The following is a 27092-nucleotide window of genomic DNA, read 5'->3' on the forward strand; positions in this document are numbered from 1 at the left end:
CGCTGCTCGTCTGTTGCTAGTAAATATTATAGCACAAGCAAGCGCTGCTCGTCTGCCGCTAGTACTTATTATTGCACAAGCAAGCGCTGCTAGTATTTATTATTGCACAAGCAAGCGCTGCTCGTCTGCCGCTAGTATTTATTATTGCACAAGCAAGCGCTGCTCATCTGCTGCTAGTAAATATTATAGCACAAGCAAGCGCTGCTCGTCTGCCGCTAGTAAATATTATAGCACAAGCAAGCGCTGCTCGTCTGCTGCTAGTATTTATTATTGCACAAGCAAGCGCTGCTCATCTGCTGCTAGTAAATATTATAGCACAAGCGCTGCTCGTCTGCTGCTAGTAAATATTATAGCACAAGCAAGCGCTGCTCGTCTGCTGCTAGTATTCATTATTGCACAAGCAAGCGCTGCTCGTCTGCTGCTAGTAAATATTATAGCACAAGCAAGCGCACCTAGTCTGCTGCTAGTATTTGTTATTGCACACGCGAGAGCAAGGCCTGTATAACCCTCAATGAGATTAGAGTAATTTAACTCCACCTTGTCAGAGGTCTTACAACTGCTGCTGTTAGGCTCTCATTAATGAGGAAGGGCTTCAAAGCTGCCTCTACAACTTGATAAATAGAGCCCCGTGTTCCTTTACCTCCAAAAGTCCATTTATCATGCAATGTACCTACCCTGCAACATTCTACACAATGATTGCAAACATCTGAACACAACCTTAATAACTCTCCCTTACTGGCCTCAGCAAACACCTTGAGTTGCAAAATCAAGTAAATTGTGCTCACACAATTACAGTGTGTTAGATCATTAAAAAATGTTTATTTTGTTTGCAGACCTTCAGCAGCGCTTAATTGTGTATAGATGCTATGCAGTTTTAAACCATTATCACCCCATTAAAGGGATATAAAACAGAGCTCCATAAGTTAAATCAAAGTAAACATAAAAAGAAACAGACTGTGTTAACATAAAATTACTTATAGTGTAGACTACAGCCACTGCCAAAGGAAGGGAGCGAAGATGATTTGAAGTTAAGTTCTCAGCTGGATTTTTGTCACATGGTTTTTTTGTAGCTAAAGTCCTCTACTGAGCATGGACAAGAAACTGTTGCTGTCACGTATAGGGTTGTTTTTATGACGTCATCCTTTGGTGATACTTGTTTGTTTCATTGCGGTTGCATTATTGTGTCGTTTTTGGTGCGAGTTTACTTTTTTTCCAGAGTATAGTATTCTTGTTAATACATGTAGAGTGCGTTTTTTGCTGATTGAATTTCTGGCTACGAATCTTTTGGACTGTGTTTTGGACCTTGTCTCTTCCATAACCCATAGTACTTCGCATTATAGGACTGAGACTTGGCTTTGACCTTGGCATACCTCTACCCCTGGTACTTTGAATTATATGACTTATACCTGGCTTTGACCTTGGCATACCTCTACCCCTGGTACTTTGAATTATATGACTTATACCTGGCTTTGACCTTGGCATACCTCTACCCCTGGTACTTTGAATTATATGACTTATACCTGGCTTTGACCTTGGCATACCTCTACCCCTGGTACTTTGAATTATAGGACTTATACCTGGCTTTGATCTTGGCATACCTCTACCCCTGGTACTTTGCATTATAGGACTTAATAGGACTTATACCTGGCTTTGACCTTGGCTAGTAGTGTGACCTTGGTATACCTCTACCCCTGGTACTTTACACAATAGGACTGATACCTGACTTTGATCTTGGACTGAATTCTGACCATGTCCTGGTCTCTTTGGACACCTGTTCCCTATCTGCTCCTGGCCATACCTTTGTGCCGATATTCTTTTGTGGATTCTAAGTGACAGCTTCCAGGCTACTTATTTTGTGACTTACTCTTTTTGGTGCCTTATTATCTGGAACTAGTCAAAGCCAGGCGTTGTCCAGAGTCCTAGGTTGAACCTAATTCATAGTATTACCTCAGTCTCTGGGTTATTTCTAACTAGACACTTACTAGAGTAGTGTGACAGTTGCTAGTGAACATGTCTGCTAGTGCACGTGCATCCTGTGAAGCCAGCTTAAGTTAAGTCGTTTTTACCCCTTTAATTTTTGATTATTCTTTACCACATCTTTTAATAAACAGTTCAAGATAATGACTCCCACTGTAAGTAATAATCATAATGGTAGCAAAAATGAGAATATTTAAAAAAAACAATGGCCATTCATTCTCAGTAGTATTTTGAATTGACTTTTGGAAAAGGTGGCATTTGTACATAACTCGTTTTTACAACCTCTTCTGATAGGCAGTTAAAGTGAATGACTTTTACTGTAAATAATAATGGTAGCAAGAATCAGAAAATCAGAATATTAAAAAATGGTCAATCATTTTGAGAAGTAACACATACTTTTAATTGTCTTTTGGAAGAGGTGGTATTTGTACATAGTTTATTTTTACCCTGCCATATTTTTGCTGCATACGTCCTCGACTGAGCATGGGAAAGAAACTGATTGGAAGTAGTTCATGTGTCTCCTAGCAACCATTTAAAAAAATAGAAGCTCCTCCTTTGCCTTCCTATACAGACCATGGCCCCCTAGTAGACTGTTTATATTCCCTTAAATATCTATATGCAATTTGTATAGCGCTAAAAACATCATCATATATGATCTGTGTTAGAGAGTAGATACTAAAATCAGATCCATAACTTGTTTGCTTGCCAGAGAATGTTAAAGCAAAATAAGTGCGTAACAAAAACATATCTTCTGTTCACCTTAAAGGGAAAGGAAAGTCAAAATTTAACTTGCATAATTTAGATAGAACATGTCATTTTAATGTACTTTGTATCTCTTGTTATTCTTTGTTGAAAAAGGATATGCACATACTGGGAGCCAGCTGCTGATTGGTGGCTACACACACTTGTCTCTTGTCACTGGCTGACTAGATGTGTTTAGCTAGTTCCATGTAATGCATTGCTGCTTCTTCAACAAAGGGTACCAAGAGAATGAGACAAATTTGATAATAGAAGTAAATTGGAAAGTAGTTTATAACTCCATGCTTTATCTGAACCGCAAAAGAAAAAAATGTTAATTTCCTTTCCCTTTAAAGACACATTAAAGTAATTATATTAATGTGTAGTACATATCTGCAACTAAGCTCTGAATTGAAAAATAGACTTGCATACAAAAATAAACATTGAAAAAACATTTCAAAGTTTAACCCCTTAATGACTGAGGACGTGCAGGGTACGTCCTCAGAAAAAAGGCAGTTAACGCCTGAGGACGTACCCTGCACGTCCTCGGTGTGGAAAGCAGCTGGAAGCGATCCTGCTCGCTTCCAGCTGCTTTCCGGTTATTGCAGTGATGCCTCGATATGGAGGCATCCTGCAATAACCTTAGATGGCCATCCGATGCAGAGAGAGCCACTCTGTGGCCCTCTCTGCACCGGACATCGATGGCCGGTATCGTTGGTGGGTGGGAGCCGGTGTGGGAGGTGGGTGGCGGCCATCGATGGCCCTGGTCATGTGGAGGGGGGCGGGATCGTGGGCGTGGAAGTCCGGGCGCACGCGCGGGTGCGCGCACGTGCACGAGGGGGCGCGCGCCGGGGCAGGGACCGGGTGGGGACCGCTGCACTACAGAAAAAAATGTGTCCCAAAATAAAAGTGGGACCAATAATTTAAAAAAAAAAAACCCTTAGGCGTTTTTTAGGTGGTGGGGGTTGGTCCGTGGGGGGGGGGGAAGCTACACTACAGAAAAAATAAAAAAATAAAATAAAAAAAAACATTTAATTGTGCAAACTGGGTACTGGCAGACAGCTGCCAGTACCCAAGATGGCCCCCAATAAGGCAGAGGGGGAGGCTTAGAGAGCTGTTTTGGGGGGGATCAGGGAGGTTGGGGGCTAAGGGGGGATCCTAAACACAGCATATGTAAATATGCTTTTTTTTTTTTTCTTTAAAAAAAAAAAAAATCTTTTATTTTAGTACTGGCAGACTTTCTGCCAGTACTTAAGATGGCGGGGACAATAGTGGGGTGGGGGAGGAAAGGGAGCTGTTTGGGAGGGATCAGGGGGTGGGATTTGTCAGGTGGGAGGCTGAACTCTACACTAAAGCTAAAATTAACCCTGCAAGCTCCCTACACACTACCTAATTAACCCCTTCACTGCTAGCCATAATACACGTGTGATGCGCAGCAGCATTTAGCGACTTTCTAATTACCAAAAAGCAACGCCAAAGTCATATATGTCTGCTATTTCTGAACAAAGGGCATCCCAGAGAAGCATTTACAACCATTTGTGCCATAATTGCACAAGCTGTTTGTAAATAATTTCAGTGAGAAACCTAAAATTGTGAAAAAATTAACGTTTTTTTTTAATTTGATCGCATTTGGCGGTGAAATGGTGGCATGAAATATACCAAAATGGGCCTAGATCAATACTTGGGGTTGTCTACTACACTACACTAAAGCTAAAATTAACCCTAGAAGCTCCCTACATGCTCCCTAATTAACCCCTTCACTGCTGGGCATAATACACGTATTTTGCACAGGGGCATTTAGCAGCCTTCTAATTACCAAAAAGCAAAGCCAAAGCCATATATGTCTGCTATTTCTGAACAAAGGGGATCCCAGAGAAGCATTTACAACCATTTATGCTATAATTGCATAAGTTGTTTGTAAATAATTTCAGTGAGAAACCTAAAGTTTGTGAAAATATTTGTGAAAAAGTGAACAATTTTTTTTATTTGATCGCATTTGGCGGTGAAATGGTGGCATGAAATATACCAAAATGGGCCTAGATCAATACTTTGGGATGTCTTCTAAAAAAAAATATATACATGTCAATGGATATTCAGGGATTCCTGAAAGATATTAGTGTTCCAATGTAACTAGCGCTAATTTTGAAAAAAAGTGGTTTGGAAATAGCAAAGTGCTACTTGTATTTATGGCCCTATAACTTGCAAAAAAAGCAAAGAACATGTAAACATTGGGTATTTCTAAACTCAGGACAAAATTTAGAAACTATTTAGCATGGGTGTTTTTTGGTGGTTGTAGATGTGTAACAGATTTTGGGGGTCAAAGTTAGAAAAAATGTGTTTTTTTCCATTTTTTCCTCATATTTTATAATGTTTTTTATAGTAAATTATAAGATATGATGAAAATTATGGTATCTTTTGAAAGTCAATTTAATGGCGAGAAAAACGGTATATAATATATGTGGTTACAGTAAATGAGTAAGAGGAAAATTACAGCTAAACACAAACACCGCAACAATGTAAAAATAGCCTTGGTCCCAAACGGACAGAAAATGGAAAAGTGCTGCGGTCATTAAGGGGTTAATTATAATAACAGTTTACAAAAATTACCTTCAAAACCATAGTGAGTATATTTATCTTATGCCCCTTAATTGTGGCTAATGAGCTAGCTGCAAGAGTTTGTCTACTGCTCTAAGCAATCACATAGCTGGTTTAAAGCATTCAGAAGAAGTCACAGAGTTTGATTTTCAGTCACTTTAGGGAAAGTGGAACAAGTGCAATTTTTACACACAAATTCAGAACATAAATTCTGCTTACCTTTTAATCTAGGATCTCCTCCAAAGGCACCACATCCCCAATTGCCTGTGGCCACTGCTGACAAGTTCTGTGGAGGAACTCTTGGTCGGGAAAATCCACAGAAAGCCTATAGGAGATCAGAACAAAGATCATTACTTATTTGACCTCTTGATAACATAAAACATAGTTGTTACTGAATATTATACTTTTTATTTTAATTGAAAAAACAAACAAAACAAACCTGTAAAATGACCAAGCTAAAGGACCACTCAATACAGTAGAATTGCATAATTAACAAGTACGATGGCGCTAATAGCTTTGGGTTAAATATGGTTCCAATATGATCACCAAATGTCCCTTTGATTAACTGTATTCAATAGGGTTTAAAACTTTAAGGTATGTCGTTTTCATAGCAATGTTCAATCAGTGTACCTTACACTTATCTAATGTGACCAATAAGTTAGACTAAACTTGATTCTTAGATTAAATAAACATATACTTTATTCTCCACCAATAAAAACAAACAGTTAATTGTCAGACGATTAAAATCTACTAAAAATCATTCATACATACATGCACCTCAGTTCCCTATCTGACTATTGTGTAGTGTCTATAAGTTATCTAATTGAAATAGCAGCGAATCAAAACCTTCTCCTGTGGTATATAGAAACAGACTTTGTTAAGTGTCTATAAGTTATCTAATTGAAATAGCAGCGAATCAAAACCTTCTCCTGTGATATATAGAAACAAGAGATATACAATATTGTGCAAAATACATATAATTGTGCAAAAAATAGTTGTGCAAAAATAAAAATAAAAAAGAGGGATGAACCAAACGATAATGTTATACTTTAAGCCACTTTCGGAACCGGTTCCTATTATACCCAAATGCTCCTTCTTAATGTTTGTGTAAACAATGGAAATGTTAAAGGTCTTTCTGTAGAAATCTTCAATAGGTCAAACAGTCTTTCTCATAGGCACCTTTTCAATAAATAATTGCGGATCCAATCTCAATTAATAGCTGGGTTTAAAAATTTTTGAGTTAATAGCTGGGTTAAAATTTCACCTCATACAGGTTTTTAGTTTGAGTTCAACTTGATAATATATCTTTAAAAAGCAATGATTATTCAGCAGGTCAGCTATTTGTAAGCTGGCTCTTACCTGCTTCCTCCTCCTCCCTCTTTTTTATTTTTATTTTTGCACAACTATTTTTTGCACAATTATATGTATTTTGCACAATATTGTATATCTCTTGTTTCTATATACCACAGGAGAAGGTTTTGATTCGCTGCTATTTCAATTAGATAACTTATAGACACTACACAATAGTCAGATAGGGAACTGAGGTGCATGTATGTATGAATGATTTTTAGTAGATTTTAATCGTCTGACAATTAACTGTTTGTTTTTATTGGTGGAGAATAAAGTATATGTTTATTTAATCTAAGAATCAAGTTTAGTCTAACTTATTGGTCACATTAGATAAGTGTAAGGTACACTGATTGAACATTGCTATGAAAACGACATACCTTAAAGTTTTAAACCCTATTGAATACAGTTAATCAAAGGGACATTTGGTGATCATATTGGAACCATATTTTACCCAAAGCTTTTAGCGCCATCTTACCGTTTTATCATTTTTTTCTAAATTAACTGTCTAGGAAGGAGACAGTATCACAAGACAGGCTTATTTGGGTTTTTGTCTAGCGCTACACACATCATCTTTATAATAATTAACAAGTACATAATGCAATAAGCACCTATTCTGAATTTCATATTCGTAGACAAATTTATTTGATTTCCTATTTTCTAGCCCCTTGTATCATGTGACAGACATCAGCCAATCACAGACTAGTATACGTATACCCTGTGAGCTTGTGCACGGGTGGGGTCAAGGACTCTCCCTTCCAGGAAAGAAAGGAATTTATCTGGTAAGCATACATTTTGTTTTCTTTCCATAAGTCAGGGAGAGTCCACGACTTCATTCCTTATTGTTGGGAAAACTATACCCAAGTTCCAGAGGACACTGAAGGAATAACGGGAGGGAATAAAGAAAAAGGCAGACCCTAATCTGAGGGCACCACAGCCTGCAAAACCTCTCCCGAAAGCTGCTTCAGTCGAAGCAAGCACATCAAACTTATACAATTTAGAAAAAGTATGTAAGGAGGACCAGGTAGTCGCCTTACAAATCTGATCCATAGAGGCTTCGTTCTTAAAAGCCCAGGAAGAAGCAACTGCTCTAGTGGAATGAGCCGTAATCCTCTCAGGAGGCTGCTGTCCCGCTTTCTCATAAGCCAAGCGGATGACATGCCTCAACTAGAAAGACAAGGAACACGTAGTGGCCTTCTGCTACTTGTTACGATCTGACACCACCTTAGGAGGAAAACCTAACCTAGTACGCAAAACCGCCTTATCGGCATGAAAAACTAGGTAAGATGGGTCACACTGTAAAGCCAAGATCTCAGAGACTCTGCGAGCAGAGGCAATGGCTAATAGAAACAAAACTTTCCAAGATAACAGTTTAAAGTCAACTGTATGCATGGGCTCAAACGGAGCCTGCTGCAAAATTGGAAGAACAAATTTTAGACTCCAAGGCGGAGTCACAGATCGTATTCTAGTCAGAGCCTTCACAAAGGACTGCACATCTGGAAGCTCAGTTAATCTTTTGTGCAGCAACACCGTCAGGGTCGATATCTGTCCCTTTAGAGAACTGGCAGATAGACCCTTCTCCAAGCCATCTTGGAGAACAAGATAAAACTGTGGCTTTCACTTTATGCCAAGAAAAAACACGCTCCTCACACCAGTGCAGATAAGTCCGCCATATCTTATGGAAGATGCGCCGAGTAACCGGCTTACGAGCTTGAATCAAAGTGTCTATGACACTCTCAGAGAATATTCTTCTGGCGAAGACTAAGCTTTCAATCTCCACGCAGTCAGCCTCAGAGAATCAGCAGGTCCCTGCGACAAGGTAACCTCCATGGAGGTTAAGAGGACATTCTCACCAGATCCGCGAACCAAGTCCTTTGTGGCCAGGAAGGAGCAATTAGGATCACTGATGCTAGCTCCTGCTTGATGCGGGCTACCACACGAGGGAGAAGAGGCAATGGAGGAAAGAGATATACGAGTCTGAACTGCCAGAGCGTCTGTTAACTCTGCTTGAGATCCCTCGATATGTACCTGGGTAGTTTGGCATAGAGATGAGAGGACATAAGATCTATCTCCGGCATCCCCCTATCTGCTGCAAATCTCTCCAAACACCTCGGGATGGAGAACCCATTCCCCCAGGTGAAAAGATTGTCTGTTGAGGAAGACTGCTTCCCAGTTGTCCACACCAAGAACGTGGATCACGGACAGCACACAACTGTGGGCTTCTGCCCATTCCAGGATTGGAGACACCTCTCTTATAGCTAAGGAACTTCTCGTTCCTCCCTGATGGTTGATGTAAGCAACCGTCGTTATATTGTCTGATTGGAATCTGTTAAATTGGCACAAACCCAGGAGGGGCCAAGCCTTTAGTGCATTGAAGATTGCCTGCAGTTCCAAAATATTGATTGGAAGAGAGAGGAGGACTCCTGAGTCCATAAACCTTGTGCCTTCCTGGCACCCCAAACTGCTCCCCAGCCTGAAAGGCTGGCGTCTGTAGTCACAATCTCCCAGGACGGTCTCAAGAAGCATGTGCCTTGAGATAGGTGATCTTGACAAAGCGACCAAGAGAGCGAATCTCTCGACAGGCTGTCCAATACGATCTGTTGTGACAGGTCCAAATGATCACCATTTCACTGTCTCAGCATGCATAGTTGTAAAGATCTGAGACGGAATCCGACAAAAGGAATAATGTCCATACAATACACCATGAGTCCAATCACCTCCATGCATTGGGCCACTGAAGGTCTTAAGGTGGCCTGGAGGGCAAGGCACGCCGATGTCAGCTTGTGACGTCTCTGATCTGTTAGATAAATCCTCATGGATACCGAGTCTATTATCGTACCCAGGAAATTCACCCTGGTATTTGGGGTAAGAAAACTCTTTTCCAAGTTTATCTTACATCCATGAGACCGAAGAACACTCAGAAGAAATTCTGAGTGTTCCATTGCCAGACAAAAAGATGGTGCCTGTACCAAGATATCGTCCAGATACGGAGCTACTGCAATTGCTTGAGTTCTGGCCACCGCCACAAGAGCATCTAGGAACTTTGTCTTAGCTACTGCACCCAGGATATTTACAAACGGAAGTGCTATGAAATGGAAGTGCTGATCCAGAAAAACAAACCTTAGGAACTGAAAATGATCCTTGTGGATCGGAACATGCAGGTATGCATCCATCAGATTGATGGCAGTCATAAATTGTCCTTCCTGAACCAGGGGAAGGATCGATCTGATCGTCTCTATCTTGAAGGAGGGGATGCTTAGAAATGTGTTCAGACACTTCAAGTCCAGAATTGGACAATAATCTTTTTTTTGGGAACCACAAAGAAGTTTGAATAGAACCCCAGACCTCTTTCTGATGCAGGTACTGGGACTATTACTCCTAAGGAGGATAGATACCTTACACAATCTATAAAGGCTGTCCTCTTCTCTGGTCTTGTATACAGTCTGGAGAGGAGGAATCTGCCCATGGGCTTATGATATTTGAATCCTTTCCTGTACCCTTGACATACAACCTCCAGTACCCAAGGGTCCTGAACATTCTGAAACCAAGCGTCTGCGAAAAACAACAGTCTGCCCCCTACTCGATCCGATCCCGGATCGGGGGCTGCCCCTTCATGAAGATCTGTTGTCTATGGGCTTCTTAGTCTGCTTGGAATTATTCCAGGACTGAGCAGGCTTCCAGGTACTCTTGGGTTGCTCAGGCTTGGACGACGATTGAGTTCTCTGGGACTTGTCCGAACAAAAGGAACGAAAAGTAGAGGACTGTCGTCCCTTAGTTCTGTTTTTCTTATCTTGCGGAAGGAAAGCACCTTTTCCTCCGGTAACAGAAGAAATGTGAGTCCAGACCTGGACCAAACAAAACCTTCCCCTTGAAAGGTAAGGAGTCTGGATTTAGAAACTAAATCCGCAGACCAAGATTTCAACCAGAGCCCTGAGAGCTAGAACCGCAAAACCTGAAGCCTTTGCGTTCAAATGTATAATCTGCATATTCGCATCACAGATAAAGGAATTGGCAGTGTTGCTTCTGGAACCTCTAATGTAGACAAAACCTCCATTAGCAAAAAACGCAGATGCTCAATCTTAAATCTAAAGAAGGGCTCTTCGGAAGGAGGGGGTTTAGTACATGAAGTCTCCTTCTCCGAGAGCTCACCCTCTGACACTACAGAGGTTAACTCATCCTCTGACAACTGACACATACTGGCTAAATCCGATTGGAAATTAGCTGAATCTAATTCAGTAGAACTATATTTGACCTTTATCTTACGTTTCCCAGAGATAGGTAAGGCACTCAGGGCCGCAGACTGTAACTGCGTGGTAAAGTCCACAGGGAAAAAGCCCCCTCCAGCTGGAGTATTAGGCCTGCCGTGGGGAACTGCATGTGAAGCGGTTTGAGGGGATAGGGTAGACATCTCCCGTACCACAGAATCCTGAGAGGTTGACGGCTCAGAGGGACTAATCATGCTAGAGAGGGGTTATCATATTTAGCTCCCTTCTTAGACTTTGGAATGGTACCCAGGCAATTGGAACAAAATTGAGAAGGTGGACAAACCACCGCCTCCTCACAATATAAAAAGTTATTATTTATAATAGAAGGTGCAGAACCTTCTAACATAGTATCAGAGTCCTCCATTGCTGAAGATGCAATCCCACAGTAAGGGAAACATGTAAACAACAATTCCTCAAGGACTAATTATTATTAAAAAAAAAAAGGAGGCACCTTTATAACTCCAATGGCTGGGGCACTCACCACCTCCTAGATCCCGACAGTTATAGGACGCTCTCCATAGGATTGCCAGAGTGCCAGCATTAGGATTGCAAGGAAAAAACGTAATGAGCCACACCCGATTACGTGGTGCGCAAAAAGGGGACTTCCCCTGCTATAAGGAAAAAGCATGCAAGGCTTTTAGAAGCTGCACAACTTCTGTTTATTACATTTAATCAGCAAGCGCTACCCAGGTGTTGAACCAAAAATGGGCCAGCTCCTAAGCTTAGATTCCTGCTTTTCAAATAAAGATAGCAAGAGAACGAGGAAAAATTATAATAGGAGTAAATTAGAAAGTTGCTTAAATTTGCATGCTCTATCTGAATCATGAACGAAACAATTTGGGTTTCATATCCTTTTAAAGGGAAATTCTAGTTACTTATAAAAGGTGATCCCCTGTGCTTGTTTCATACAAGATCCCAGAATACTAGTACACAGTCTTCCTTCCTCACACACAAATCAGATGGCGTTCACATTTAAATCTGGGGTAGGAGGAGCTTTATTAGACCCTCCCATCATTATAATACAATACTATGTCTAAAAAAAACATAATTTATGTAAGAACTTACCTGATAAATTAATTTCTTTCATATTAGCAAGAGTCCATGAGCTAGTGACGTATGGAATATACATTCCTACCAGGAGGGGCAAAGTTTCCCAAACCTCAAAATGCCTATAAATACACCCCTCACCACACCCACAAATCAGTTTAACGTATAGCCAAGAAGTGGGGTGATGAGAAAAAAGTGCGAAAGCATAAAAAATAAGGAATTGGAATAATTGTGCTTTATACAAAAAAATCATAACCACCACAAAAGGGTGGGCCTCATTGCCTCTTGCTAATATCAAAGAAATGAATTTATCAGGTAAGTTCTTACATAAATTATGTTTTCTTTCATGTAATTAGCAAGAGTCCATGAGCTAGTGACGTATGGGATAATGACTACCCAAGATGTGGATCTTCCACGCAAGAGTCACTAGAGAGGGAGGGATAAAATAAAGACAGCCAATTCCGTTGAAAATAATCCACACCCAAAATAAAGTTTAAATCTTATAATGAAAAAAACTGAAATTATAAGCAGAAGAATCAAACTGAAACAGCTGCCTTAAGTACTTTTCTACCAAAAACTGCTTCAGAAGAAGAAAACACATCAAAATGGTAGAATTTAGTAAAAGTATGCAAAGAAGACCAAGTGGCTGCTTTGCAAATCTGATCAACTGAAGCTTCATTCCTATATGCCCAGGAAGTAGAAACTGACCTAGTAGAATGAGCTGTAATCCTTTGAGGCGGAGTTTTACCCGACTCGACATAGGCATGATGAAACAAAGATTTTAACCAAGATGCCAAAGAAATGGCAGAAGCCTTCTGACCTTTCCTAGAACCGGAAAAGATAACAAATAGACTAGAAGTCTTTCGGAAATCCTTAGTAGCTTCAACATAATATTTCAAAGCTCTAACTACATCCAAAGAATGCAACGAGTTTTCCTTAGAATTCTTAGGATTAGGACACAATGAAGGAACCACAATTCTCTACTAATGTTGTTAGAATTCACAACCTTAGGTAAAAATTTAAAAGAAGTTCGCAACACCGCCTTATCCTGATGAAAAATCAGAAAAGGAGACTCACAAGAAAGAGCAGATAATTCAGAAACTCTTCTTAGCAGAAGAGATGGCCAAAAGAAACAAAACTTTCCAAGAAAGTAATTTAATGTCTAGCGAATGCATAGGTTCAAACGGAGAAGCTTGAAGAGCCCCCAGAACCAAATTCAAACTCCAAGGAGGAGAGATTGACTTAATAACAGGTTTTATACGAGCCAAAGCTTGTACAAAACAATGAATATCAGGAAGACTAGCAATCTTTCTGTGAAAAAAAGAACGGAAAGAGCAGAGATTTGACCTTTCAAGGAACTTGCAGACAAACCTTATCCAAACCATCCTGAAGAAACTGTAAAATTCTAGGAATTCTAAAAGAATGCCAAGAAAAAAGATGAGAAAAACACCAAGAAATGAAAATCTTCCAGACTCGATAATATATCTTCCTAGATACAGTTTTACGAGCCTGTAACATAGTATTAATCACAGAGTCAGAGAAACCTCTATGATTGAGAATCAAGCGTTCAATCTCCATACCTTCAAATTGAAGGATTTGAGAACCTGATGGAAAAAAGGACCTTGCGATAGAAGGTCTGGTCTTAACGGAAGAGTCCACGGTTGGCAAGTGGCCATCCGGACAAGATCCGCATACCAAAACCTGTGAGACCATGCTGGAGCCACCAGCAGAATAAACTAACGTTCCTTAGAATCTTGGAAAAAGAACTATAGGCGGAAAGATATAAGCAGGATGATACTTCCAAGGAAGTGACAATGCATCCACTACTTCCGCCTGATGATCCCTGGATCTGGACAGATACCTGGGAAGCTTCTTGTTTAGATGAGAAGCCATCAGATATATTTCTGGAAGTCCCCATATTTGAACAATCTGAAGAAATACCTCTGGGTGAAGAAACCATTCGCCCGGATGTAGTGTTTGGCGACTGAGATAATCCGCTTCCCAATTGTCTATACCTGGGATATGAACCGCAGAAATTAGACAGGAGCTGGATTCCGCCCATACAAGTATTCAAGAGACTTCTTACATAGCCAGAGGACTGTGAGTTCCTCCTTGATGATTGACATATGCCACGGTTGTGACATCGTCCGTCTAGAAACAAATGAACGACTCTCTCTTTAGAAGAAGCCACGACTGAAGAGCTCTGAAAATTGCACGGAGTTCCAAAAATGTTGATTGGTAATCTCACCTCCTGAGATTCCCAAACCCCTTGTGCTGTCAGAAACCCCCATACAGCTCCCCAACCTGTCAGATTTGCATCTGTTGAGATCACAGTCTAGGTTGGATGAACAAAAAGAAGCCCCCTGAACTAAACAATGGTGATCTGTCCACTGGTTCAGCATACAGAGCTGAAGAGGTCGCATGTGAAAACGAGCAAAGGGAATCGCATCCAATGCAGCAGTCATAAGACCTAGAATTTCCATGCATAAGGCTACCGAAGGGAATGATTGAGACTGGCGGTTTCGATAAGCTGAAACCAATTTCAGACGCCTGTTGTCCGTCAGAGACAGAATCAAGAACACTGAATCCATCAGGAAACCTAAAAAGGTTACCCTTGTCTGAGGAATCAAACAAACTTTTTGGTTTTTGGTAAATTGATCCTCCAACCATGTTCTTGAAGAAACAATACTTATAAAAGACTGAAAAGGTTCTTTCTAGAGAAAATGAGCAAAGGGAATTGAATCCAATGCTGTGGCCATAAGACCTAAAACTTCTATGCATATATAGCAACTGAAGGAAATAATAGAGACTAAAGGTACCGATAGACGGAACCCAATAACATTATCCCTTGTCTGATAGAGACAAGGACAGTGACACAAACTATCTGGAAACCTAAAAAAGGTGACCCTTGTGTGAGGGATCAAGAGCTTTAGAAAAGAAGATCCTCTAACTATGTTCTGAAGAGTAAGTGAATCATATGAGATTCCGCATCCTCAGAAAATAATCTGAATGAAAACAGAAAAATGAAAATATGCATTTATTGTATCTAATGAAAACAAATAATGCTATCAAAGACCATAAAAAGGCAAAATAAAATGAAGCATTTTCAGCCCCCGCGAGCCTAACAGCCCACAGGAAAAAAAGTCAAATTTTAAGGTAAGAAAAAATGATTTATTCATATGCATTATCCCAAATATGAAACTGACTGTCTGAAAATAAGGAACGTTGAACATCCTGAATCAAGGCAAATAAATGTTTAAACACATATATTTAGAACTTTATATAAAAGTGCCCAACCATAGCTTAGAGTGTCACAGAAAATAAGACTTACTTACCCCAGGACACTCATCTACATGTAGTAGAAAGCCAAACCAGTACTGAAACGAGAATCAGTAGAGGTAATGGTATATATAAGAGTATATCGTCGATCTGAAAAGGGAGGTAAGAGATGAATCTCTACGACCGATAACAGAGAACCTATGAAATAGACCCCGTAGAAGGAGATCATTGAATTCAAATAGGCAATACTCTCCTCACATCCCTCTGACATTCACTGCACGCTGAGAGGAAAACCGGGCTCCAACCTGCTGCGGAGCGCATATCAACGTAGAATCTAGCACAAACTTCCTTCACCACCTCCACAGGAGGCAAAGTTTGTAAAACTGATTTGTGGGTGTGGTGAGGGGTGTATTTATAGGCATTTTGAGGTTTGGGAAACTTTGCCCCTCCTGGTAGGAATGTATATCCCATACGTCACTAGCTCATGGACTCTTGCTAATTACATGAAAGAAAACAGAATTTATGCTTACCTGATAAATTACTTTCTCCAACGGTGTGTCCGGTCCACAGCGTCATCCATTACTTGTGGGGGAGAATATTTCCCACAAGTAATGGATGACGCCGTGGACTGGACACACCAATGTTGGAGAAATAAAGGGTCAAAGAAATAGTGGGGCCAAATGATATAAGCATGCATAATAAAGTAACGTATTCATTTATTAACACATAATGTGACATATTTGTACACAAGTAATATTCAAAAGTATAAATTGCTCACTGGGTGTTAGAGACAACCCTCACCATTTTGTGATGGTCAATAATGAGAAAGGTTGGTTTAATTAAACACAAACACATTTTTCATAAAAAATTGTACTATATTTCAAAATACATTTATTTAGATGATACAATAAAAAGATACATTCGCATAGGAATCTATTTCAGTCAACAAAGAAATAAGAATGTTAACAAGAAAATATTGTTAATAATCCTCAAGTACGTATGTTAAATACAGTGCACAAAGTATAATGAAGATCATTTTAAGGGACAGTAAACCATTATCAAATAGATTAAAAGGGGTAGTAAAGTCCAAATTAAACTGTCATGATTCAGATAGGGCATGTCATTTTAAACAACTAATTTACTTTTATCATCAAATTTGCTTTGTTCTTTTGTTATTCTTAATGGAAAGCTAAACCTAGGTAGGCTCATATGGTAACTTCTAAGCCCTTGAAGGCTGTCTCTCATCGGAATGCATTTTACAGTATTTTCACAGCTAGAGGGCGTTAGTTCACGTGTTTCAAATAAATAACACTGTGCTCACGCATGTGAAGTTATTTAAAACTCAGCACTAATTGCCTGAATTGCAAATATGTAAAAAGATCTGAGATAAGGAGGCAGTCAGCAGAAGCTTAGATACAAGGTTATTACAGAGGTAAAAATTATATTAATATAACAGTGTTGTTTATGGAAAACTGGGGAATGATAAACAAAGGGATTATCTAGCTTTCTACACAATAACATTTTTAGTGTTTATTATCGCTTTAACATATAATCAGAGTTGGAACATCATTAGAACAGAACATCTTGTTTGCTGCAATTGTTTTTTCAATAGTCAACCTCCACCTACCTCTCCCCTTATCTGGAGGAGCCAATCTAGACTTGGGTAAGGAGATGACAGGGGCTTGGCGTAGGTAGAAAAGATAAGGTAACACACAGTAAATTAGAGACATGTTTGGGGGAAATCTACAATTTTGCAGGTATGTTACAAATTTGTTTTACTTTAGATAATTAAGAATTTTATTGTCCCTTTAACTTTATACTTAACACCTTTGATACCTAAAATATAAACATATATATATGACAAACTAGATTATATAACTTGCCTTGTTTAGCTCCCTCTTAATCTTGTCAGGGGCAAACTGGTCTTGCGAGCGGCGAAAATTGACGGCATCAATAGCAACAATTTCTGTAGTTCGTCTCTGCCATTCATCCCTAAGTTTTCATGAAAGGGGTATTAAATACAGTAGAATTGCATACACAACAAATGCATAATAAAAAGGCACTTTCAAATGAGCAGTTTATTTTTACATACACGTATTTGTTTTAATATAAATTTCTGGTTCCATTGATTTTCTGATATCTTGCATCATGTGACAACCATCAGCCAATCACAGACTATTATACATATTTACTGTGGGTGCCACAGGACGTGTGCATAGAAAAGGGCACAATTTGACAATGGACATTAGTTGGAAAGTTTCCTAAGGATAATCTTACTGTGCCATTAGAACTGCAGCTCATGGAAATGTAAAACTATTTAAATTGTAAATTCTAATGATCACGAGTTCTTGATATATACTAGATTGATACATAATGGTATCGATATTAATAGAATTTCAGTACAATTGCATATATCCCATAATTCATATACTTGGCACTCTCATTTTTTTTACAATTTTTTTTTAAACAAACCAAAGATTACTGGCACATAAAAGGAACACAAATATCCTAGGAGCCAAGTATCTATAATTATTTATATACACACACACACACACACTGTGTATATATATATATATATATATATATATATATATATATATACATACACATATAAATTTGATCAAAAGATACAGGCACTCACTGGTCTTTATATTAAAATTAATTAATTTATTGATAGAAATTTAAAAAGAGGACATAACGTTTGGCAAAATTATTTTGATTTTAGGGTGTTTGTTATACTTTTGTGACATTTGACAAAGGCACAGCAATGTGCCGAAACGTTATGTCCTCTTTTTAAATTTATATCAATAAATGAATTAATTTTAATATAAAGACCAGTGAGTGCCTGTATCTTTTGATCAAATTTGGATATCTTCTAGCAGTGCACCGTGGCATTTCTATTGATTGGTGAGATTGTGCTGTCCTTCTTTGGGATTTGTGTATATATATATATATATATATATATATATATATATATATATATATATATATATATATATATACACATTTACATATAGATATATATATACACATATACATACACGCATATAATATTTATATATAAATGTTCTATACATCAATTAACACGCACAGGTTAGTGTTACAGTTTATATATACAATGTGCTCCATGCACAGCAAAAGCTATCACTGAAACAGTAATAGATTTTAATAGAAACATTTTTACATGTCTAATCAATACTTAAAGGGACAGTATACACCAATTTTCATATAACTGCATGTAATAGACACTACTATAAAGAATAATAAGCACAGATACTGATATAAAAATCCAGTATAAAACCTTTTAATAACTTACTTAGAAGCTTCCAGTTTAGCTCTGTTTAAAAGGTTAGTGGAATACCCACTGCAAGTGGGAAATAGACACTCCCCCCTCCCTTTGCATATGAAAAGACCCTTTACACAAACAGGAGCAAGCTAGAGAAGGTACACGTTGATATTCTCCTAAAACATTGGGGCTTGGTTAGGAGTCTGAAAATCAGAGCAATGTTATTTAAAAATAAGCAAAAAAAATGGTATGGGCTATATAAATGGATCATCTACAAAACATTTATGCAAAGAAAAATCTAGTGTATAATGTCCCTTTAAATGCAATTAGGTACATTTCAAATTTAAATGATGTCTCTTTAAAATGGACACTGTACTATAAAAATGTTTTTCCCTTAAATGGTTTAAAATGACCTGTTATATATCTACTGCAGAGTACTAAAATACAGGAAAATGTTCCTTAAGGTTTGTATATTTGAAATAGATGGTTTGGGTCATTAAAAGAAACAAGAATATAAACACCTATGTACAATGCCTTGCAAAAGTATCCACCCCCCTTGGCATTTGTCGTGTTTTGTTGCCTCACAACCTGGAATTAACATGGATTGTTTGAGGATTTGCATCATTTAATTTATAGAACATGCCCACAACTTTGAAGATGTTTTTTTTTTTATTATTGTGAAGCAAACAACAAATAGGACAAAATAACAGAAAAAGTCAATGTGCATAACTATTCACCTCCCTAAAGTCAATACTTTGAAGAGCCACCTTTTGCGGCAATCACACCTCCAAGTCGCTTTGGATAACTCTCTATGAGCTTGCCACATCTTACCACTGGATTTTTTGCCCATTCCTCCTTACAAATATGCTCCAGTTTCTTCAAGATGGATGGTTTGCGCGTGTGAACAGCAATCTTTAAGTCTGACCACAGATTTTCTATTGGATTGAGGTCTGGGCTTTGACTAGGCCATTCCAACACATTTACATGTTTCCCCTTAAATCACTCAAGTGTTGCTTTAGCAGTGTGTTTGGGGTCATTGTCCTGCTGGAAGGTGAACCTCCATCCTAGCCTCAAATCACGAACAGAGTGGTACAGGTTTTGCTCAAGAATATCCCTGTATTTAGCACCATCCATCTTTCCCTCAACTCTGACCAGTTTCCCATTCCCGGCTGCTGAAAAAAAGAAAATTTATGCTTACCTGATAAATGTATTTCTTTTTTGACACGATGAGTCAACGGATCATCTTAATTACTAATGGGATATTCACCTCCTGGTCAGCAGGAGGCAAAGAGCACCACAGCAGAGTTGTTAAATTGCTCCTCCCTTCCCTCCCACTCCAGTCATTCGACCAAAGTTAGGAAGAGAAAGGAAAAGCCAAGGTGCAGAGGTGTCTGAAGTTTACAATAACCCACAACCTGTCTAAAAGAACAGGGCGGGCCGTGGACTCATCGTGTCAAAAAAAAAAAAAAAATTTTTATCAGGTAAGCATAAATTTTCTTTTCTTTTTTAAGACACGATGAGTCCACGGATACTCTTAATTACTAATGGAATTCAATACACAAGCTAGAGTACACAGATGATACGGGAGGGACAAGACAGGGAACCTAAACGGAAAGCACCACTGCACGAAGAACCTTTCTCCCCAAAACAGCCTCAGCCAAGGCAAAAGTGTCAAATTTGTAAAATTTTGAAAAAGTATGAAGAGAGGACCAAGTTGTAGCCTTGCAAATCTGTTCCACAGAAGCTTCATTTTTGAATGCGCACGAGGAAGCAACAGCCCTTGAGGAATGAGCCGTAACCCTCTTGGGAGGCTGCTGTCCAGTAGTCTCATATGCAAAACGTATGATACTCTTCAGCCAAAAGGAAAGAGAAGAAGAAGACCGACGGATTAGGACACAAAGAAGGAACGACAATCTCCTGATTAATGTTTCGATCTGAAACCACTTTAGGAAGAAAACCTAATTTAGTCTGTAAAACTACCTTATCTGAGTGAAAAATAAGGTAAAGAGACTCGTACTGCAAAGCCGAAAGCTCTAATACTCCTCGAGCTGAAGAAATAGCAACAAGAAATAAAACTTTCCAAGATAACAACTTGATATCTAAGGAACGCATAGGCTCAAACTGAGCCCCTTGAAGAACTTTGAGAACTAAATTAAGACTCCAAGGAGGATTAACTGGTTTGAACACAGGCCTGTTCCTAACTAGGGCCTTACAAAAGGATTGTACATCTGGAACATCCGCCAGATGTTTGTGAAATAAAATAGAGCCGAAATTTAACCCTTTAGGGAACTTGTCGATAAACCCTTCTCCAAACCTTCTTGGAGAAAAGACAAAATTCTAAGAATCCTAACTCTACTCCATGAGTAGCCCTTGGATTCACACCAAAAGAGATATTTACCACAAATCTTATGGTAAATCCTCCTAGTTACAGGTTAACGAGCCTGAACCATGGTCTCTATGACCGAGTCAGAAAACTCCCGCTTGGATAAGATTAAGCGTTCAATCTCCAAGCAGTCAGCTTTAGAGAAACTAAAGTTGGGTAAAGGAAGGGCCCCTGAATCAGAAGGTCCTTCCTCAACGGAAGTCTCCAAGGTGGCAGAGAAGCCATCTCCACCAGATCTGCATACCAAATCCTGCGAGGCCAGGCCGGCGCTATGAGGATCACCGAAGCCCTCTCCTGTTTGATTCGAGCAATTACCTGAGGAAGAAGAGCAAACAGAGGAAACAGGTATACTAAAATGAAGTTCCAAGGAACCGTCAGGGCATCTATCAGTTCCACCTGGGGGTCCCTGGACCTCGACCCGTATCTCTGGAGCTTGGCATTCTGTTGAGATGCCATGAGATCCAACTCCGGCTGACCCCATGTGAGAATCAGGCTGGAGAACACTTCCGGATGGAGTTCCCACTCCACCGGATAAAAGATCTGTCTGCTCAGAAAGTCCGTCTCCCAGTTGTCCACCCCTGGGATGTGGACCACTGACAGGTAGCAAGAATGGGCCTCCGCCCACTGAATTATCTTGGTTACTTCTGTCATTGCTAAGGAACTCCTCGTTCCTCCCTGATGATTGATGTAGGCTACTGAAGTTTTGTTGCCCGACTGGAACCTGATAAACTTGGCCGAGGCTAACTGAGGCCAGGCCAGAAGAGCATTGAAGATCGCTCTCAGTTCCAGGATGTTTAAAGGAAGAACAGATTCTGACTGAGTCCAAGTCCCTGAGCCTTTAGAGAGCCCCAGACAGCTCCCCACCCTAAAAGGCTGGCATCTGTTGTCACAATCACCCAAGACTGTCTGCGAAAGCAGGTTCCCTGGGAAAGATGATCCAGAGACAACCATCATTGAAGAAAATCTCTTGTCTCCTGCTCCAAGTCTGCATAAACCCCGTTCCATTGCCTGAGAATGCTTAGCTGCAGAGGTCTAAGATGGAACCGAGCAAACAGGATGATACCCATCGCTGCCATCATCAGCCCGATAACCTCCATGCACTGAGCAAGTATCGATAATCTTTGATTTCCTGACTTCTGTCAGAAAGATTTTCATGGATAGGGAATCTATTATGGTTCCCAAGAAAATTATCCTTGTACTTGGAGTCAAGGAACTTTTCCCCAGATTTATCTTCCACCCGTGAGTTCTTAGGAAGGTAACACCAGGTCGGTATGGGATCTTGCTTGTTGAAAAGATGACGCCTGAACTAGAATATCGTCCAGATAAGGCGCCACCCCAATGCCTTGTGGTTGGAGAACCGCCAGGAGAGACCCCAGAACCTTTGTAAATATTCTTGGAGTCGTGGCCAGACCGAAAGGCAGAGCCACAAACTGAAAGTGCTTGTCCTGGAAGGCAAACCTTAGGAACTTATGATGATCCCTGTGAATGGGAACATGTAGATATGTTTCCTTTAAATCCACTGTTGTCATAAATTGACCCTCTTGGATCAATAGGATAATGGAACGTATAGTTTCCATCTTGAAGGACGGAACTCTGAGAAATTTGTTTAGACTCTTGAGATCTAAAATTGGTCTGAAGGTTCCCTCCTTTTTGGGGACCACAAACAGGTTGGAATAAAAACCCTGACCTTGTTCCTGTACTGGGACAGGAACAATCACTTCCATGATAGAGAGGTCTTTTACACAATGTAAGAACGCCTCTTTCTTTATCTGGTCTGCAGATAATCTTGAAAGTCGAAACCTGCCTCTGGGAGGAAAACTTTTGAACTCCAATTTGTATCCCTGGGATACCATCTATTGCCCAGGGATCCTGTACGTCCCGAACCCAGGTTTGAACAAAGAAGGATAGTTTGCCCCCTACCAGATCTGAACCCGGATCGGGGGCATGCCCTTCATTCAGTCTTGGACTGCTTGGGTCTCCATGCAGGCTTGGATAGTTCCTGCTTAGAGGAGGAAGAGGAAGAATTTCCCTTGAAATTTTGAAAGGAACAAAAATTATTCTGTCATCCCTTTTGCTTGTTTCTCTTATCCTGAGGGAGTAGATGACCCTTGCCTCCCGATATCAGAAATAATTTCCTTCAAGCCAGGGCCAAAAAAGGTCTTCCTCTTGTAAGGAATCGCTAGAAGCTTAGACTTAGATGACATATCTGCAGAACAAGGTTTTAACCATAGGGCTCTGCGGGCTAGGACAGAGAAACCTGAACTTTTAGCTGCCAGTTTAATGATTTGAAGAGAAGCGTCTAATGAAGGAATTAGCTAGCTTCAGAGCTTTTATCCTGTCTTGGATCTCTTCCAAGGGAGTTTCGGTCCTGAGAGACTCAGATAGAGCATCAAACCAGTATGCTGCCTCACCCGTGACGGTAGCAATGCACACAGCAGGCTGCAATAGCAGACCCTGGTGAACATAAATCTTTTTAAGTAGACCCTCTAACTTCTTATCCATAGGATCTTTGAAAGAACAACTGTCCTCTATGGGAATAGTAGTTCTCTTGGCTAAGGTGGAAACAGGCCCTTCCACTTTAGGAACAGTCTGCCAAGCCTCCTTGAAGGCATCAGCTATGGGAAACATCTTCTTAAAGCTAGGTGAGGGAGAAAAGGGAATACCTGGTCTCTCCCACTCTTTAGTAACGATCTCTGAAGCTCGCTTTGGAACAGGAAATACGTCTGAGTAAGGAGGAGTTTCGAAATATTTGTCCAGTTTACTCGACTTTAAAGGGGCCACCACTACTGTGGAATCACAGTCGTCTAAGGTAACTTAAACCTCCCTGAGCAACAGGCGGAGGTGTTCTAGCTTAAACCTAAAGGTTACAACCTCCAAGTCCATCAGAGGCAATAAACTTATGTTTGCCCTGCAACATTGGAAAAGCAGACAGCCCATCAGAAATAGTTGAAGACATAAGAGAAGCTATGTCTTGTAATGAAATCCCCGAAGGGACTATGGCGGAAGCACAGGGCACTGCTTGTGAGGGCGGTAAAATTTGGGACGTTTGTGGAGAAAGCTGGGCATAAATTGACCTTCAACATTGGATTCCTAGACAACATCTGCCTTAGAGGAGACTGGTGCAGAAATATCTTATCCCTAAAACTTAAACTCCTTTGAATACATGAAGGAAAGGGATTGGTGGTTCCACATTAGCGTCAAAATATAAAGCACAGGTGACATCTTGCAAGTCTCCTTGTCCATGTTTATACACAATTTATTAAATAACAAATAAAAATTATCAAATTTATTTGTGCAAAACACATATAAAAAAACGTTACTGTCTCTTTAAATTTTAAAACGGTTATTTTAATTCTTGCTAAAAATGACAGTTTTGTTAAAGCCAAATATCCTCTGCACTCTGCTGAAGTGCTCCTATCTGACCAAAGATCTTCAAGGTCCAAAACGGTCTTATTTGAGTCCCTTTCTTCACTCTGCCGTTATGACTAACAATTGAGGCAAGTGATTGCCAGAAAAAAACACAGTGTCTGCACTAGAAACGCATGAATTCTCCTCATGCAACTCTAGCACAGACCGGTCAATCCACTGAGCGCACTATCCCTGACTTGCGCTACGGTATGGCGCTAAACCGGAAGGACCGCCCATCGTGGACGTGACCTAACCAACTAAACATCAATTCCTGTGAAACCACCGGAGCCATCTTTAATACAGTTAAAATACGATTGCCCTGAAATTCAGTTAAATATTTAACTTCCTCCAGCCCCAGTGCCCTGGTCCAATACACTGCTCAGAAACCTTCCCCATATTAAATAAAGGTATTATGTCTCCACATAAAAAAAGCCCTTTATGATGAAATGTGTGCTTTTTTATTAAAAAGTTCTGAGTCCTTTTCCCCAGAAATTAAAGGTAGAACTTACCTTGACTTCTGCCTGGCAGTAAGGCAGCTCTCAGGTTTGAGAGGTCCTCTCCCTCACATCGACCTGAGGATATCAAAAATGCTGACTCAATGCATTTCTCAGACTAAAGGATAAGGGAAGCAAGTAAATCATGGGAGGCGCAGTGAGAATTATGTCCCACGAGTTCCCATTGCTCTAAAGCCACCAAAGCTCTACTGAAGAGACTGATATGGACTACGGCTACACCCTAGAACAAAGCAGCACAATCTTGCACTACTTTTAAAATAATAAACTCTTGATAGAAGAATCTAATCTAACACCTCACTTTACCTCTTCCTATCACTAACGTAGGCAAAGAGAATGACTGGAGTGGGAGGGAAGGTAGGAGCTATTTAAAAGCTCTGCTGTGGTGCTCTTTGCTTCCTCCTGCTGACCAGGAGGTGAATATCCCATTAGTAATTAAGATGATCCGTGGACTCATTGTGTCTTAAAAAAGAAACATCCCCACAGCATGATGCTGCCACCACCATGTTTCACTGTGGGGATGGTGTTCTTTGGGTGATTTGATGTGTTGGGTTTGCGCCAGACATAGCATTTTCTTTGATGGCCGAAAAGTTAAATTTTAGTCTCATCAGACCAGAGCACCTTCCTCCATACATTTTGGGAGTCTCCCACATGCCTTTTCACAAACTCAAAACGTGCCATTTTGTTTTTTTCTGAAAGTAATGGCTTTCTTCTGGCCACTCTGCCATAAAGCCCAACTCTATGGAGCGTACGGCTTATTGTTGTCCTATGTACAGATACTCCAGTCTCTGCTGTGGAACTCTACAGCTCCTCCAGGGTTACCCTAGGTCTCTGTGCTGCCTCTCTGATTAATGCCCTCCTTGCCCGGTCCGTGAGTTTTGGTGGGCGGACATCTCTTGGCAGGTTTGCTGTTGTGCCATGTTCTTTCCATTTGGTTATGATAGATTTGATGGTGCTCCTGGGGATCATCAAAGATTTGGATATTTTTTTTATAACCTAACCCGGACTAGTACTTCTCAAAAACATTGTCCCTTACTTGTTTGGAAAGTTCCTTTGTCTTCATGGCAGTGTTTGGTTAGTGGTGCCTCTTGCTTAGGTGTTGCAGCCTCTGGGGCCTTTCAAAAAAGGTGTGTATATGTAATGACAGATCCTGTGACACTTAGATTGCACACAGGTGGACATCATTTCACTAATTATGTGACTTCTGAAGGAAACTGGTTGCACCAGTGTTTTTTATGGGCTTCATAACAAAGGGGGTGAATACATACGCACAGGTCAATTTTCTGTTTTCTATTTCTAAAAAATAGTTTTATGGATATATTTTTCTCATTTCACTTCACCAACTTAGACTATTGTCTTCTGATCCATCTCATAAAATTCAGATTAATAAAACATTGAACTTAAGGCTGTAATGTAACAAAATAGGTAAAAAACATAATTTATGTAAGAACTTACCTGATAAATTCATTTCTTTCATATTAGCAAGAGTCCATGAGATAGTGACGTATGGGATATACATTCCTACCAGGAGGGGCAAAGTTTCCCAAACCTCAAAATGCCTACAAATACACCCCTCACCACACCCACAAATCAGTTTAACGAATAGCCAAGAAGTGGGGTGATAAGAAAAAAGTGCGAAAGCATATAAAATAAGGAATTGGAATAATTGTGCTTCATACAAAAAAAATCATAACCACCACAAAAAAGGGCGGGCCTCATGGACTCTTGCTAATATGAAAGAAATGAATTTATCAGGTAAGTTCTTACATAAATTATGTTTTCTTTCATGTAATTAGCAAGAGTCCATGAGCTAGTGACGTATGGGATAATGACTACCCAAGATGTGGATCTTTCCACGCAAGAGTCACTAGAGAGGGAGGGATAAAAATAAAGACAGCCAATTCCTGCTGAAAATAATCCACACCCAAAATAAAGTTTAATGAAAAACATAAACAGAAGATTCAAACTGAAACCGCTGCCTGAAGTACTTTTCTACCAAAAACTGCTTCAGAAGAAGAAAATACATCAAAATGGTAGAATTTAGTAAAAGTATGCAAAGAGGACCAAGTTGCTGCTTTGCAAATCTGATCAACCGAAGCTTCATTGCTAAACGCCCAGGAAGTAGAAACTGACCTAGTAGAATGAGCTGTAATCCTTTGAGGCGGAGTTTTACCCGACTCGACATAGGCATGATGAATTAAAGATTTCAACCAAGATGCCAAAGAAATGGCAGAAGCTTTCTGGCCTTTTCTAGA

At 39.9% G+C, this 27092-nt stretch overlaps 1 protein-coding gene across 1 annotated transcript in view; it reads right to left on the minus strand.

Moving 5' to 3' along the window:
• PARG (poly(ADP-ribose) glycohydrolase) overlaps positions 1–27092 on the minus strand; it is a 482847-nt gene that overhangs the window by 75975 nt on the left and 379780 nt on the right. The window contains 2 exon segments of the mRNA XM_053692075.1: positions 5530–5635; positions 17132–17240. Coding sequence (XP_053548050.1) covers positions 5530–5635; positions 17132–17240 — 215 coding nt within the window.

Source organism: Bombina bombina, chromosome 9, assembly GCF_027579735.1.
Source record: "Bombina bombina isolate aBomBom1 chromosome 9, aBomBom1.pri, whole genome shotgun sequence".
Taxonomy (NCBI): domain Eukaryota; kingdom Metazoa; phylum Chordata; class Amphibia; order Anura; family Bombinatoridae; genus Bombina; species Bombina bombina.